The following is a 16,938-nucleotide window of genomic DNA, read 5'->3' on the forward strand; positions in this document are numbered from 1 at the left end:
ATTAGTTTTGTATACTTCAAATACCTAACTGCAAAATTGCCTCTCTTCACTCCTCATTTTGGCTGAAGATAAACAAGTCACAAAGCCAATGTATACTGGTTCAATTAAAAGAAAAGTTTAGCTTCATGTTAATAAAAACCACGAAAAACATCTGTGCTACAGGAGAAAATCTCCCATACCTTTTCATCTACGGCTCGTTAGTACTGTGTTCAGAAATCAGCACCACCCAGTCCAACTACAATAATTTCTAATGAAGCAGTAGCTAATAAAACCATCCTAATCTGCGAATGTGGTGCTCTAGGTATACCAGAACTCACGTAGCAGCAAGTTTCCAATGATTAATCATAAATGTAAATACTGTAAAGGAGGCTTATAAATAGTTAACAAGACTCTAGGAACTACTCACTCAGACCACGAAATGAGACCACAGCCTAGGCAGGACACCATCTGCAGTGGGCCACTCATTCTCTGTACCCCAGCAGTCAATGAGCCAGACTGCTCCAGGAGATGAAACACAGCAAGCATTAACACCATCTTTCTTCAGAAGTGAAACCATTTTACCCATGCCACATTACGGTGGTGACAGGGCCACCACACAGGTCACAAAGTAAAAACACAGAGGTAGGCCATCGACTGGCAGTATGCTTGGCCTAGTGTCCCCAGGCCTGGCAGTTTATGAAGATTTGTGAACTAATGCTGAGTAAAGTCAGATATTTTGTGCAACTTCTGTGAGAAATCGGGCTGAATTTCAACATTCCTTTGTCTCAGATACTGGAGAATCATGTCAGCTTTCCAAATGTCCCCCTGAGTTCTAGTAATTTTGCCATCCTATTCTTCCTTTTCACCTAAATTGCCTAGACGGTTGTTGTAAGCAGGAACCCAGTATGCATGTCAAGAAAAGCTAATGCACTGATCTGTGAGGCAATGAAGGCTACAAGTGAGAGGTCTGAAGGCTTGAATACTTTGAGGGAGTAGCAAGTGATCTCAAAAACACTTCTTAATGAAGCAGAAGAAAACCTCCAAACACTGAGTTGAAGATTTCATGGCATTCTAACTAAAGCCAAAAGGGTTCGTGCTGGCCTATACGCTATACCAGTTACTGACTTCAGAACAGGAAAATAAAGTGGATTCAGAAGTCTCACAAGGAACTGAATAGAAACAGAGGGAGCTTTTGTTCTCTCATCAACTGTATCCGTACCTTTGCCTACCTTGTGCTCTGGCTAAACAACTGCATGGTATTGCAGGGTACAAACTCAAGGAGACACAACTTTGGATCTCACAGTGTAGGATCGAGGCTGATGATACACAATACATTCACCAAATCCAGACTGGACTCAAAAGCTCGAGTGCAGAACAAAGAGAAGGAAATGGATTAATTGATTTAAGACTACGTTACAACATGAAGATCGCACCTAAGCTCCTTTACCCATGGTAAGGGAAAAAAAAAACAAACAAAACAACAAAATCAAAACATGGTCAAACTGCAGGTATTCAAGTTTCATGATTATTCTGATTCTGTCAGGTACACTGAAACTTCAGTTGCTGGATTAGCCCCCTTACATTCTATTTAATCCCAATACATTTTCTTTCTTTAGTCAAATGAATAATGTTTTATATTAGTTAGTACCATAGGAAACAGTAGTCACTGGTTGAGATTCAAGTGCTGAATTTTTAAAGAAAGGATTAGCAATTTCTACCAGGCAGCCATACAAATGGAAAATATATACCATTCAGTTCCACATTATTATTTTTTTAAAGATTTATTAAAATACTGGTAGCACAGACTTATCTCAGCACATTCCCCAATTGATCATTCACTTCATCTAACTGAAGATGAAAAAATAAATATTTCAACACTTCTTAAGTGATAGCAACCAATTTTTTCTCAAAACCTAATAGTCATACAGGAAGGTAAAGATGTATTTGTGTCAATATATAGCAGATAATCTGTAGTTACTGGAGCAGTCTGCATAAGGACCACAGTGACTGCTAAAAATTAACTGAAAGAGGGAGTATCAGTGCTTGACACAAACCCATCACACACCTGTGCTTTGCAAATTCCACTGGCTCCCCACTTGCTTCATAAAAGAATGAAAAGTCCTGGTCTTGATCTATAACAGAGGTGACCTGTAAAGGAAAAAAATTGGGTTTGACCCTTTCTGGTTGGCTTGCTTTGCTAGTTTAAAATGCATGAACACCTGGAATAGACTGTTTTCCCTTATGCTTATTTATATACTTAACTATCAAAACCAGAAAGCCCTTTCTTACTGGAAGTCTTATTTGCTGTCTGAAAAAAATATTGTTAAATGCTTTCTCAAGTCATTTCTGAAGGAACTGAAGGAAATTCAGAAAATAAATCTTTTCTGAAGGAAAAGAAGGAACCAAAACTGTTAAATGCTCGTGTTCAGAAGAGAAGGTGTTCTAAATAAAAGCTGGCAAGTTTAAACCAGAAATCAATTATCCCTTCTAACATCTTCTTACTGCCTGATTTCTTAGGCACCTGAAACCTACCAAGCTACCTGCTATTACCCATGTGGCTTTCTAAAGCAGAGAGGATAAATTTGTCATATATGGGAGAAGGGAATCACCCACACCTCACCCAACTCCCCCCCATCAAAACAAAAAAAAGAGAAAGTCCAATAAAAACCCTATCCAGTAAATCAGAGTTTGGGTCCACACATTAAGAACATAGGAACTAACAAAAGATAATTAACCCTTTTCTCTTTCCTTCTGAAGGTTAACTTTGAAATATTATTCTCGTAGTAACAGAAACCTGACCCAGAATTAGGGTTGCACAGAAAATCAGGGACTAGACAAGCATGGAATTAGAAAGAGTGTAAGCTCCTGTGAGTTCAAAGCTGAGATGAGATGGCTCCTTACACCCCATATAAACTTCCCAGGATAGGTCAAAGAAGCTATGTTGCACTTGAAATTGCAGACAGAGCAAAATAACTTTCAGATAAATTGCTCAGGTACAACTTCAAGATTTAAGATTTAATGAACACCCAGGCCAACAGTGGTTAATAGCTTTATTAGAAAACTTGGTGACGGGACAGAATGCCCCATACAGGGTTACTGATGGCTACAGAGAGCACTGCTACACAGGCACCTTGCCAACCAGGGGACCTCAACCAGCTAAAGAAATTATTTTAATGAGGATTTTGTGAGATCAAAGCAGACGATTACAGCACCCTGTGCCCACTGGGGAAGAAGGCTGGTGGTGCATGCAGTACTGTGACTGGCTGAGGGGCAGGTCTGTAGAAAAAAGCCCAGGGCGTCCATGGTAGTGCCTGAAGGAGGAAGCCCTGGAGACGCCCAGCCTGAGCTGTGCCAGCATACTGGGAGGGCAGGGCCAGCTGGTGAGCTCCCCAGTCTGTACCAGAAAGCATTTAGGTTATGGGGCAGCTGGAGCCCAGGCTACGCGAGGGGAGGTGGAAGGCAGGGCAGCCTGTCTGTGGCAAGTTAAATGGTGTGGGTGAACACCAGGAAAGGAGCCCTTGTTCCCCAGCCCTCCTTCTGCTTTCACAGCAGGGCATTTTCCAGGCTTCCAACTTTAGGTGCTGTAAGAGCAGGCATGCTGTGAGGCCCCCGGCACTGAGCCTGCCTGGGGGGAGGGCAGAGGGCCCTGAGGCACGGGATGGGAGCGGCCATGCGCTGAGCGGCCATGTGCTGGGCAGCAGGGCTGGGGCTGCACACAGCCATGGGGAAGGCAGCTCTGAAGGCACCAGGCTGGCTGCGCCTCACCCCTTTGGGGATATGGTGGGGCACTGCTGTAGGCCTTGCTGAAGCCATGGGCTTCATGGAGTTCGCTGCTCTTCCCTCGTCCTGCTAGGCATTCATGCCTTCAGAGCATGGGCTTGGGCACCGGGGCAAAGAGCCCAAGCAATGTAGCACCTTCCATTTTGGGCTCTACGAGCCTCCCCTGTGGCTGGCTTACCACTTGACGAGCCTCAGGGCTTTCTGGTGACTGCTAAGCTTGGCTGGAAGGAGGACCACCAGAAGTGGCTGCTCACCTTTTGTGTGGCACAGGAGAAAACAGATTGCTGTGGCAAAAAGGAGAAGCCATGCGCCATGAAGAGGATGTGGAGGAGAAATAGAGCCTGTGACAAAGGAGCAGTACCCTGCAATGTGACTGATGATATGGAGCCCATGGAGGTAGATCCACCTCAGGATGAAGAAGAACCGGTGAAGACCTGCACCACCACAGATAACATGGCACAACACCAATGTGCCAGAACTCCCTGCTGGGCGGCCATATCAATGGTACCGCAGGAACACCTGAACTACGCCATATCTGCAGCATGGCCTCCATGCCCAGAAGCAGCTGGCAGAGGACATCCGCAGATATCTTGCAGGTTTGTCTGCAAGTTCTCCTAGCAGTCAGTGATTCTTTTGTTGCTGGGAGAGCTTGCAGGCTTGCCTGCAGGATGTCCTTCCTTCCCACCGCTGCACTGGGGTTACAGGAGCTTCCCCCACCATCCCCCCAAGAGGGCCACTGTGGGCCTTGGGTCCTGAAGTCGGGGGGGTATCTCAGTCTGAGGACAAGAAGGCTACCCAACGGGTGCTGGAAGACAAAGACACACTGTCCATGGCAGTGCACAAAGAACAGGAGCAGATCAATCAACACAGTTAGGGAGACAGCTGCTCCCCTGAACCAACAGAAGACTTCGGGTCTGCCTGGAAGAATTACTAGAATGCATTGAGGTCCATTGAAGACACTTCATTAGGAGTTCTTCCCAAGACTGGGCAATAAATAATAAAAATAAAAATAATAATAATAAATAAATAATAATAATAATAATAATCAAACAGTAAAAAAAAAAAACTTTCTTACTTGTCATTTTGCAACTCCATCTGGACTCCTACATCCCCTTTTGCTCTCCCCAGTGCAGCAAAGATACCACTGTGTACAGTGTGGGCCCAGCCCAGGGCACTGAAAATAGCGATGGCCTGGGACACACAGCAGGCAAGGGCAGGCTGAGGGAACTCTTTTGGTCAGCATTAAGGAGAGAAGGCTCCTTAAGGAGAGAAGGCCCATTAAGGGGTGGACCTGATGGCTGACTATAGCTGCCTACTGGGAGGGTATAGAGAAGGTCTTAAGTCTTCTCAGAGGTGCACAGTGTCAGAAAGATGAGTGGCACCAGGCCCACACTTGTAGGTAGAAACAGCTAGATGAAAGGAGAAGACTATCCCTACAGGGGCGTGCAGACAGAAGAGGTATAGAGAGAGGCTGTGGAGTCCTTGTCCTGCTGGGTATCTGACCTTGACCAAACAAGGCTGGACGTTCCCAGATGTCACCTTGTACTCCATGTGCTGCTCAGTGATCTGGCAGATGCAGCCCCTAGTCTTCCCAGATAACGAGGGGAGGGTGCTCAGTTGGTTAATTCTAAAAAAAATTTGCCTGGACTGCAAATACCATGAATAGAGGCAATCTCCCTCCAAATTAAAAACCAAAAACTTTGCAACAGCTGTTGCTACTGATAATAATACAGAGGTAAGCTAAGAAAATATTTAAACACAAGCTACCTTCAGAGGAAAAAGATTTTCTATTCCTGCAATGAAAGGAAGGTGTTTGCAGCATGCCAGTAATTTTCAGTTTTCCTCTATGCCAGCTCCTAAAAATGTTCCAGTGGAGATGAAGATTCTCATACAGTTAATTCAAGCTGGCTGCCAATAGCCTTGCTTTCCTCTGAGTTCACTTCTGTGAAATCCTAAGAAACAGCCCATGGTACCTTGGGAGTCTGCAGCTCTGGGCTGAAAAAGTACTCTAATATCATCGTCAGAAAGGAACTCAAAAAATCTAATGATTACCTTTATCTCAAAGGCAATACAAATGCCTAAATTTCATGCTTGGGAAGAACACAGAAAGCTGAGGAAGAGATTAGTTCCTGTTCCAGCAGTCCTGTTTTCTGACCAGAGTGTGTTGAAGCCTATTTGATCTGTAGATCACTTTCTCAGGGCTTTTGTAGAGTCAGGAGAACTGTGCCTTTCCACGGAAAAAGCAGAGGATGACAGGAAGGCCAGCAAAAAAGCCATTTGAGGAAACCAGTAAAAGCATCAGTAAGTCACTTGTGCAATTACCATGATGTTGGAAACAATTTGAGAGGGAGAGAAAGTTTTGTAATGCCATCTCCTGCATGAACATTCATGAAAACTTATTTTACTTTTTACCATTTCCATTATGCAAAAAAGCTTCTGAATAAACTTATAAAAGGATGTGGATGGGGGTGCCGCTTTTTAACGCAAAATAGCACTTGAAAGCTTTGGCCCTGTCAAAGCACTGTTTTCTGTTTGTTTTAAGTATCTGACTCATTCAATCAAGAAGTCATTCAGATCAAGAAGTCAACATTCGGCATCCAGATTCCCCTATTCCACCCCCTAATGTAAGCAACCTTTTAATGTAGTTACTAGTTTCAACTGACTCTTCCAAAAAGCCCACTGCAGGCAATTCCATATGGCTGCAAAAGGAAGACAAGGAACCCTACAAATATTATTGTAAGGTAAAAAAATGATGAGTGATGCAAACCTGCTAGTATGAACTAACAATGTGAGGCACTCAGGTGTCCTGTGCAATCCCTGCAGGTTTCCCTGTCTCCCTAGAGACACAGTGACCACTATTACCAGGAGACAGTAAGCTCTGTCTTTTCTTCACCTCCATGGTTGGACTCTCTCAGCTCCAGCTTGTACTCTAGTAAAAGGATCCCCTTTTTCGTGAAAAGATCCTCAGATGCTTCAGCTGTTCTCATCCCTTGCCCTTTTAGAGTTCTTGGTAAGAGCAGCAACTTGATGCACTTTAAACCAAGAAGTCCTTTTGTCCTAGCTTGCCTTCTGAAAGCATCAAACATCCCATCCATGACAAGGCTGGCAGTCCATTATTCTGTTGCAAGCACGGTCTGTTGTTCTTCTCAAGTATCCACTTGATCTTCACGGGACACACTCTGCTGACCCTTGAATGCTTTTGTGAATCCACTCAAGTGCATGTATCTTTTCCCAATGACCAAGCATAGAATCAGTCCATTTTTGCCATAGCATACGTAGGTTTATTTTTTTATTTATTTTATTTTTTTTTTGTGGACTCCAGTGTTATGGTCCTCCTGCCTTGATTAAAAAAAAAAATAAAATTGTTTTCTTTACTTTCACCCCTGTCCTTAAATACATGAAACAACACGAATGTTCTATGGCGTCCACTCTGTGAAAGAATTAAGCCTCAACCATAAAGCTTTTTTATTTTATTTATTTTGCCAATTGTAACTACTGTGCAGAACAGAGCAGGAATTAGTGTAATGCGTTTAAGTGAAATGTGCTCAAGACCAGCCACTTGGGTCTCCACAAGCACTGGAATTTTCTTGAGCACAAGCTATGTGGAGCTGCAAAGCATCCAGTCACACTTTACACCTCCAGGCTTTTGTAAGGCTCAGAGCAAAACATCCCTACGTACTTACTGACCTTCAGAGCAGGTTTGACGCCTACAACACCCTCAGCTGTGACCATGAATTAAAACACAGTGGTAAGGAAGTGTTAAGTAAAGCCTTATCTACAAAATACTTTCCTAAATTTTGTGAACACAAAAATTTGGAGGCCTTTTTTTTTTTTTTTCCAGGGAAGACTCACTTAAGACTAGAGCACAAAGGTGTCAGTACCATCACTTAAGACTCCAGTTCATCACTAAAAAAAATTAATACCTGTGCTATCTTAAACTGAAATTGGTCATAAAGACACCTTTTACACTAGAATAGCGTACAGTGAACTCGAAAGCAAAAAGCTTGCAGTGACACCGAAGGCAACAGGATGACACACCCCTTGGTTCCTACTAGGGTCACAGAACCACAATTATTTGCAACCAAACTAAGAAATTCTGTTAAATTCAAAATTATTTCTTTCAGATGCATCTGTAGCATAGAGTTTCACTTTGATTTAATACTACGCAAAGTCAGAAAAAGATTTGTAAAACATCTGGTTTTAGCCTGAATAAAATAATACAGTTCAAAACACCACAAAAATTTCTTTGCGGAAACTCCTTCTCATCTGCCCTTTGATCTTGGTTTTGCAGAACATTTATCTTGTTTTCAGAGTATCTAGTAATTCTTAGTCCAAATGAATTGTAAAGTCAGATAGACTAACAGCTAGCTTATAATGAAAGAAAACTGTAATCCTCTAATGAGAAAAGGCTGCTACAGAGGCCTTGCACATGCCCATTTCGTACTCCTGAAAATGCATTTAGGGTCATGCTGTGTTCGGATTACTTGAAGATTTTTTTTCATGGCTCTTTACTGAAATTCAACAAAATTGATCACACGTGTATTTCAAATCCTGTCGTGGCAATGTTTTAATTATCACCACGCACAGTAAGACAAAGAACTGAAAAGTCCCAGGCACAGAATTATTTCTGGACACCAAGCAGCATATCGGAATTCAATATCACCAAGCAGCAGCATTCATGAAAGCCTTGCACATCCCAGCCCGAGTCTGCTCAGAGCCATCTCAGGAGCATCTTGATATGTGACTTGGTTTATCTGCAGCCCAGATAAACTACACATGAATAATGGAGAGCCACCTGAGCATCCTTCAAGACCATTATCCTATCCTAATTCATATAACATATGATAACCTGCTTCAGCCCAAGCAGGATTTTGCTTTGCAGAGCTGAGGTGACAGGAGCAGAACTTACAACTGAATGTCAACACAGGTCCTCACTATCACACAAAACAGTTGTGTATGCAAGATTATTCCCTCTTTTCTTGGCAGTGAAATGTCATATCCTATGCTTGTCTGGTATAGCATAGCTCTCATTAGATTTATTAGAGAAATGTTGAAAGCTGATGCTGCTCAATCCCAGCAACAAAAAGGAAGTCATCTTTAATTCTGAAGCCTGTGCCCAAGCACTTCTCACATCCTGAAAAAAATAAACTGAAACAGTTTGTAACAAACAGACAACAAATCTGACTAAATCTGTGAAACAGAACAAGGGAAACCACTTCAACTTCTGTTCCAACCATGCACAAAGGTAAAATAAAAGCAAAATCTGTTTACTGTCCTGGAAACACTGGGCACTTGACTTTTATACACATAAAAAGAGGTGGAGAAGCATCACTAATAGACAGTGTGACAACCACCAGCCCTGCATGGCTGCTTCTCAAGCCTTTACCATGGATGTGGACTTCAGCCTTCCTGGAAAACCAAGAACTGGAGACGCTCCGGGAATTCTTCGTGTTTTGGAGCCTGTCAAAACGTTCACAGGCTGCAATACAGCCCTGGACAGCTGCAGCTGGAAGTAGTTACTCATCAGATGTTCAGTATCTCTACGGAGACAGCCAGGCTGCGTTTGCACAGTTACTGAGTTGGCATTCATATCATTGCCACTATTAGCAGTTGATGCACTGAGTATTATGTGATATTGTTACCTGCACAGCTCCTGGGACCCTCCAGCTGCGACCTGCATTTGTTGCTCTCCACCCACACACACACACAGCCCGCAACCACCAGTCCCAAAGAGCTCATAATCCAGAGGAACAAGAGATTCAGGGAGAGGAAACAGTCACAGATTAATTTGATAGCTTATTCAGGGAGAAATGGCATGTTTATGACAGAAGCAGAAAAGGAAACCTTCTGCATTGCTGAAGTATTTACCAGTCTCGCGTTTTCCCAATATTCAATGTATTGAACGCTGAGGCTTCTCCTATTTTTTTTCCCCTGCTTAACACGGAGTCAGTTACACTGTTAAGCAGTACATAAGGAAAAGGCTCCTAGATAGCACGCTTGAGGTTAATTGAGTTTGAGTTGCTCTTTTCTCCTAACATCCCTCAGACACTTGAAAAAAAATAAAGTGTTAATATCAAAAGCAAGCAATTGAAAAAAAAACCTCCTGATTTGAATGACAACAAACACTTTAATTAAAATTTATATACAGCAGAAGTAGCCACGATGCACCTAATATCTCCAGGGCTCTGAGCTGAAAGCTGCTGGAACATCCAGGAGCCTAGTTCACAGTGAAACACAGAAAACAAAGGCATTGAGAGATTATTTGTTGTTGTCCAACTTGCTTTATTCTCACACTGCAGTGTTGAAAAACTGTATGGTGAAGCATACATGATCCTGACCCTCCCAGAAGAATCAGGACTCCAGAGCATCTATACAGATGAGGATCTCAGTGTCTGGATCAGTGGGTCCTAACACACTGTTGATGGTTAGGGCCAGTCTGGGCTATACAGTCCTTGCCCCTTCTTTTCCTTCCATTGTCTTACTTGGAATACTGCTTTCATCAGAGCCACTCTTCTCCATCTCCTCCCTCCGCTGCCTTCTCACCTCTCACGGTAAATGAATCGAAATCCTATTTAGGAACAAGTCAATATTCAGGAAACAGTGCAGCCTGCCAGGACAGCTCACTGCCATCCAGCCCTGGCTCTCACCTCTTCACGGAGCTCTGTCCTGCCTCGTAGCCACGAGCACCTGCAGGAGGCACAGGCTGTCCTTGCACAAAGTCTTGCTGCACACATTGTAAATCCAGCACTGCCCAGTGTGCCAGATACACTGTGTGTGTGCGAGCATGTCCTCACCATGGAGTGCCCACAGACCGTGATACATCTACACCCACAGCTGGGAAAGGCTGTCCCGTACCACCCTTCCTTAAGCCAAGGACAAGGGGTCTTTGTGATGTTAGAGACTGGACATAAAGGAGTTAAATGTTCACTTAGAGATACTTTAGGAAAAGGTGTTTTAATGCTTTTGCTTCCGTTCACTCCCAACTCAAGTTTCACACCTCAAGGATTATAGCAGCCCACTTGGAAATAATGAACAGCGTTTAAAGCTGTATCATTTTTTCTTCCTCCTCGATTACTCTACAGATGTTCTTATCATCAGAAACAGGAGCAGGAGGGAAACAGAAGGAAATTCCAGGCTAATCAACAATAGCCATCCTTCTGTTGGATTTCCTGTAACACATGGGGAGGGCATCCATGTTTTGCCATCACGGGACAGACAACAAGGACTAAGAATACAACTGTAGGAGCGGAGAGATCTGTATCCTGAGAGAACCTTACAATATGGTGCAGCTCACAAGGAGTGGTAAACCACCCAGAAGCTCTTTTTCTTATGATAATCTGGAGTAAGAGACAAAGAAAGAACAAGCCTGAACATGAAATTAATAACCATTAGCTAGCAGCAGTCTAAAATAAATGTCAGAAACCCAAAACAACCACGGAATGTGTTTCACATGACCAGTTTCTGGAAAAAAAATAAATCAATAAACCACTTCCTCATGGCAACTCTGCTTTTGCAGTGAGATCTCACGAGATTTTACTATTGCTATTTCCAGCCTTGAATCAAGCTTTCAAGCCTTCCTGCTTTGTTAGAACCCTCCCCACTAAAAGTGATTGAAAACCCAATAAACTTTTCCACTAAACCACTGCAGAGACCTTCTACATTTGAGTGACACCCTTCAACTACCCCAACTACATACGGACTGAGCGAGCGTGCCACTGTCAAGATGCATATGAGATGTTAATAAAGTTTAATTTCTTTAAGAAATATAAATAGCAGTTCCAATATTTTCTTTCCACCCCCCAATGTGTCATCTCCTGAGCATCCCACTTTGGAGATGGCCTAGAAGACCCGGACACAGCGAGTTATCTCCCATCTGACCACTAGAAGGGCTGCAGAGCACTACGTCTCGGGAGTTACGTTACTGAATTTGGTAGGAAAGAGTTGGTTTAAAGCCATTGTAATGCAACTACAGTAAGGTGCAGTTTAGTTCTTCATTACAACTTATAAATTGTAATTAGTCAAGGTAGTGGGCAACAGCAGGCAACGCACCCGTGTCATGTTTTAAAATTTCTCACTTTTTAATAAAGACTTTCTGCTACATGAAGTTTTCCCACACACCAACAGAACTTAACAACCCCTCTCCTCCCCGAGTATTTCTGCTTCTGGAGTTAACACCAGGTAACTTTAATTCAGCAGTACACAAAGATTTGCTTTAGAATAAAATCTTTCACAGCTCTTTAGATTGGATGATTCTCTCCATCCTATTATCCATGGATATCTTCAAACAGCACAAGATGCAAACTGATGCAGAAGTCACTGAATAGGCTCTAGAGTATCTTTTTATTGCTGACATCTTTCCCAACTTCATGTGTTTGTTTTTTTGTGTGTGTGTGTTTATTTATTTATTTATTTATTTTATTTTTTTGCATTGAGGGTGTTATTTTTACATATTAAGAATAAGCTGTTCAAACATTAGAGTTTCCCCCCACTTTTTTTTTTTTTTTAAGCAGACAAGCTCTCATAATGATTTTCTTTTCCAAATCAGTTATCAACACTGCTTGGTCTGACTTGTTGGCAAAGTTACTACGAAACACACGGCACTGAAAAGCTGTTGACCTTGGAGCACAGAAGCGATCTCCACCATTCAAAGGCCATTCTGTGTTCTCTTACTTACAATGGTGGCTTAAAGATGTTTAGCACTCAACAATACATAATAAAGACAAAGCCTTAGAGCCTCCAGGAGTTTACACAACTTTAATCTCCCAGTCTTGCAATTGCCACTGTGTGGCTTGGCTGGCACTAAGCAGAGGCACACGAAGGCTATGCATTAATTGCTATGCAAATGAAATGAGCAGGTCACAAGTTCAAAACAGACCATGAAAGGCTTTTAAAAGCATGGAACCTCTTTGTACAGAGTGCTGGGGACGATAGAAGCTTGTGCCTTGAATCCCTCTAAACTCTACACTCTGCTCAACTTCAGCCAGGCAAAACCCCAATACAAATGAGAGCTTCGAGCCTTGCACTTGTGGAGGTGACGACCTTATCACCCATCCGGATCCAGGAAAACATAACCCAAAGCCCTGCAAACACTGTTGGCTTTTTCATGTCCCCAAAAGCTGGTCGTAGCTCTTATCCTTCTGTAACAGTAGACGTCATGATTTACTTTTACATCCCCACCCCAACCTGATGACTGAAAGAAACAGCACGCAGACAAAGCTAAGTTCTAAAACACTTGCACGTACAGGCACACTTTGCACTGAACACCAGGGATAGAGCTATCTATGGAAGAGAATACTTGTTCACATTTCTGCTTCATCCTTCTTACCATTCAAAAGAGCCTCCAGTTTTGCGAACATTCAAGAAAAAGCATTTTTCACTTCTTCAGCCAGGTCTTCTGGCTCCAGTCTGCTCTCTTTCTTGCTAGGAAAAGATGTTTAGCTCTCCCTTTCACCTTTCTTTCTTCCCAAACATTACTGAATTCCTTATATGTAACTACTCTTAACAATCAAGTTCCCAATTAGGTGATTTGACAGTCAGCTACAGTGTCACCCTTTTCTCTTCTAATGAGCAGGCACTGCTCTGTTAGCTGTGTCCTAATGATCAGCTCCATCACAAAAGGCTATACATTTCATGTAATACACATTTTTTGAGGAACACAGGTGCACAAACTTACTAAGAACCTCCATCCCATTATGGACATACTTCATTCAGAAATTATTTTCCAGTGAAAAATACATACACCCTTAAATTAACCGGGATATTAGGTTAATTTTTATACAGTTAATCTACTAACTTCTTCCCCAAAAGCAAGGATTCCCTTTCTCAGTATCAATTCATTATTGTATCCAGACAAATTTGCTATTTGTTGCTCAAAGCTGTAGGTTAACACCCATACCATGACAGTGCAGTTGGTAAAACACTGATCTAATTGAATCCCATTGACCCATGCTTGTTAGAGAATAAAGCCAAGAATTCTGAGACAATAATAGTTAAAACCTGCTTTTAACAAGATGTCAATGTTTTTGCTGTTATCCCATTCTTTTGTTTTAATGTCACAGAATACATCTTTATTCTCTTGCTTTCTGAAAAATGTTTACATACTAACCAGATAACCTAAAAGCAAACACATTTTCCAAGTCTGCACACTGTCTATCCACAATCCAGGCTGTACTCACACCGATACCTCAGCATGTAAGGTGAATGAAGAAAATAATTTATAGCAATACAGTTTATGTAAGGTTGCGGTCCTTTAACCTAATCTCTCTGCATTTTAAATACTGTACTTCCCACCCCTCCTTTTACCTAGATGGTGGGCGTCACTGGATAGGGAACAGAAGGAAAGCTTTTCTCTCCTATCGCAAACAGTTTACAGAGCAACACAATCTTTGCATGGAACAGCTAGGATAGGAGTATCACAAAACCTTTGCTTGTAAGGTATTTAACTCATTTATAATACCACGAGGCTACTAAATGAAGCATGTTTTCCTTTACCCACAATCGTTGCTTTTTCATATTTAGCATGATGAAGTCATCATGCACGTATCACAAAATAACATATGCCTAACTTTGAAGATTTAACTTTATTTGCAAGATCCACACACAACATCAATTGTTTCAGCAATATATCCCCTAATGCCTACACATCTCTGTGAAACTGCACTGAGAACACTTTTAGAATACGCAACACAACCTACCGCAGAACATAAAAAATAACTAAATTTATACTTACTGTAATCTGGGAGGCATCCATGAACTGTAGGCCGAAGTAATCAGTTTCCACAAGGTCCAAATGATATACAATCTGGTCAAATAGCTCCTGTCCCTTCGCATGTTTCTGTAACAGAAAAGAAAGTGTTTTTGGTTTGTTTGTTTTGTGACTGTGTGTATTGGGGAGACAGGTGTGTGGGATTTTTGTTGTGGTTTAAGTTTAAATATGGGGAGAAGCATTGCACAATGGAAAATAGTATCTAAATAGTAATCCTAGGTATTCTGAAGAACCACATGGACTTTTTTTTTTCCCCCAAGAAATAAGTGACATGTTTCATGTGCCGCTATTCCAACAGCATCCAACTTTATTCTCAAAGAAAACAGTCAAATTTCACTGTAACTCAGAGTACAGGAGAGAAACAGAACACTTACAGGACGTTCAATCTTTCAAATCATGGAGCAAAAAATACCCCAGGAAGCCAAATTCTCCACTAAACACTTGCTTGACACACTGCCCGAAATCTGCTGGCTGTTATCACATGTTGACTGTAGTCATGCAGTGCCACATACCACCACTTCAGCTGCAAAATACATTCTGGACAGCTTGAATACTTAAAGAGCACCACGAGGGAAATTAATGGGATTTGATAAGAATCCTTCAATCACGTTGCTAATTGCAATCGCATTTATAGCCTTCAAATGGAGCAAAGAATTATAGCTTTTTGGTTTTATTTAGCATGACACTTGTAACACACAGGCATGGAAATGAAGCTAACCCAAATCATAGACTATGGTACTAGCAAGAAAGTAAGCTGATCTTACAGCTCAGCTGCAATCTGCACATCTACTTGTTCAGAGTACAGAATTGAAGCACCCAGTGCTTCAATTTTCAATGCTAGAAGAAGTGGAGCATGGAGGTTACAGGTGGGTAGGAGGAAGAGAGTATAACAAGCTAATTTTTCTGCAAGCACTGTTGTGTTACGCAGGAAAAGAAGTTTACAAATTCCTGAGGGGGGAAAAAAAAAAAAAAAAAAAAAAAAAAAAAAAGCTTGGCTACGAATGAGATTAACATAAACCCCAGAAGGAGACAGAAGCTACAGCTCTATTTTATACAGGAACCTACAGCACACAGGTCTGGAAACAATTCTCTGCCTGCTGTTCCTCCTTCCGCTTTGAGGATTTTTTTTTTTAATTTTTATTTTAAATGCTCTAACTTATTAGGCATTCCCACTTCATCCCAAATCCTAGCAGAATTTACCAATTTCAGCTGAGATCTATATAACTTCCAGTTTCTTTAATTTGGCCTTCTGTGCAGTGGCAGCATTAATCATAACACACAGAAACTCCTGTCCAGGCTTCCAGACTATCTAAAATCTATCTTCTCCAGTGAGAGACAAAATGAAGAGTTTCAGCTCTATTTTTTTCTGAGGTCAATCAAGCTTAAATAAAATTTATTAATTATACCTAAGTAGCAACTCATTTGGACTAACAGTGTAGAACACAGAAATCAAATCGATAAGGTTCTCATTTCAGGAAGAGCATTAGGAGTGCCATTAGAGTTGCATAAAAACTTAGACAAGCATTAAGCCATCATCAGAAGATACCGGTTTATTATTTTAGGGCATGGAGAACAGGAGGTCAATAATAGAGAGTCTTAGTCAAAGTTCAAGAAACCACCGGAGGCAGACAAGATGACAGCTTCTTAAAGCAATATATGGCTAGGAAGTTAGGAATTTTCGATGTCCAATCATTGTTATAAACCATTGCTTTTTTATTAAATTGATATTTTTATTAAAAAAAAATATCCAGAATGTTTACTCATACACGGTAAATTCAGCTCTTTTTAAAAGATGCCAAAGGACAACAGAATTAAGACCAATTCCACTCAAATGAGGGAGAAAAAAACCCTCTGAAGCAATAAAAAAGGCAAGACACGAGGAATTCACAGAACTGGGGATATACGGATTTGATGCCCTATGATCACTACTCCTGGTTGCTTGCTCTATGGCTACCTGCATGTTTGCCTTAAAATGCCACACGCCCAATAGAAACCAGAGTGCACCCTCCACCTTCTGTACCCAAATAGTAGTTAATGTTCAACATATGTTACACGGAGAACAGCTCAGCATTGCACAGGCAGACTGTAAAGTGCCCTGTTACATACATAGCTTACAGGAGGTTATAACATTTAACCTGTCACTAAGTGACATTTCCCAGCAACTCGCACCGTGTAGATAATCAAGCTGCCGCAGCCAAACTGCTGACAAAAAGCCCTGGTTTTGAGATGTTCCGCTCAGGGGAAAGATAAAAGGAGCTCCTCCCCACTACTGACCGTAAAGGATGACCTGTTGGAGTCTGACCACAGGCTGATAAATCGGTACCTGTGGGCTGAATGAAGTGGATGGCATCGACAAAATGGAAGCGGTTTTCCTCAGGAATTGCTGAGGCGCACATGCAGAAGCATAGCCTCTA

The 16,938-nt window shown here is 41.8% G+C and overlaps 1 protein-coding gene across 7 annotated transcripts in view; it reads right to left on the minus strand.

Annotated features, from left to right (window-relative positions):
• EPB41L4B (erythrocyte membrane protein band 4.1 like 4B) overlaps positions 1-16,938 on the minus strand; it is a 169,365-nt gene that overhangs the window by 105,423 nt on the left and 47,004 nt on the right. For 6 of the 7 annotated variants that reach the window (XR_014316967.1, XM_082754028.1, XM_082754027.1 and 3 more), the window contains exon 2: positions 14,489-14,593. Coding sequence is in view for 6 of the 7 variants with exons in the window: in XM_082754028.1 (XP_082610154.1) it covers positions 14,489-14,593 (105 nt within the window). In the remaining variant the exon portion in view is untranslated. Of the gene's footprint in view, positions 1-14,488; positions 14,594-14,898; positions 15,003-16,938 lie in introns of those variants that run through there. The other variant, XM_082754030.1, reaches the window with a different exon arrangement.

This window comes from Aythya marila (assembly GCF_965140915.1).
Source record: "Aythya marila genome assembly, chromosome: 2".
NCBI classification, from domain to species: Eukaryota; Metazoa; Chordata; class Aves; order Anseriformes; family Anatidae; genus Aythya; species Aythya marila.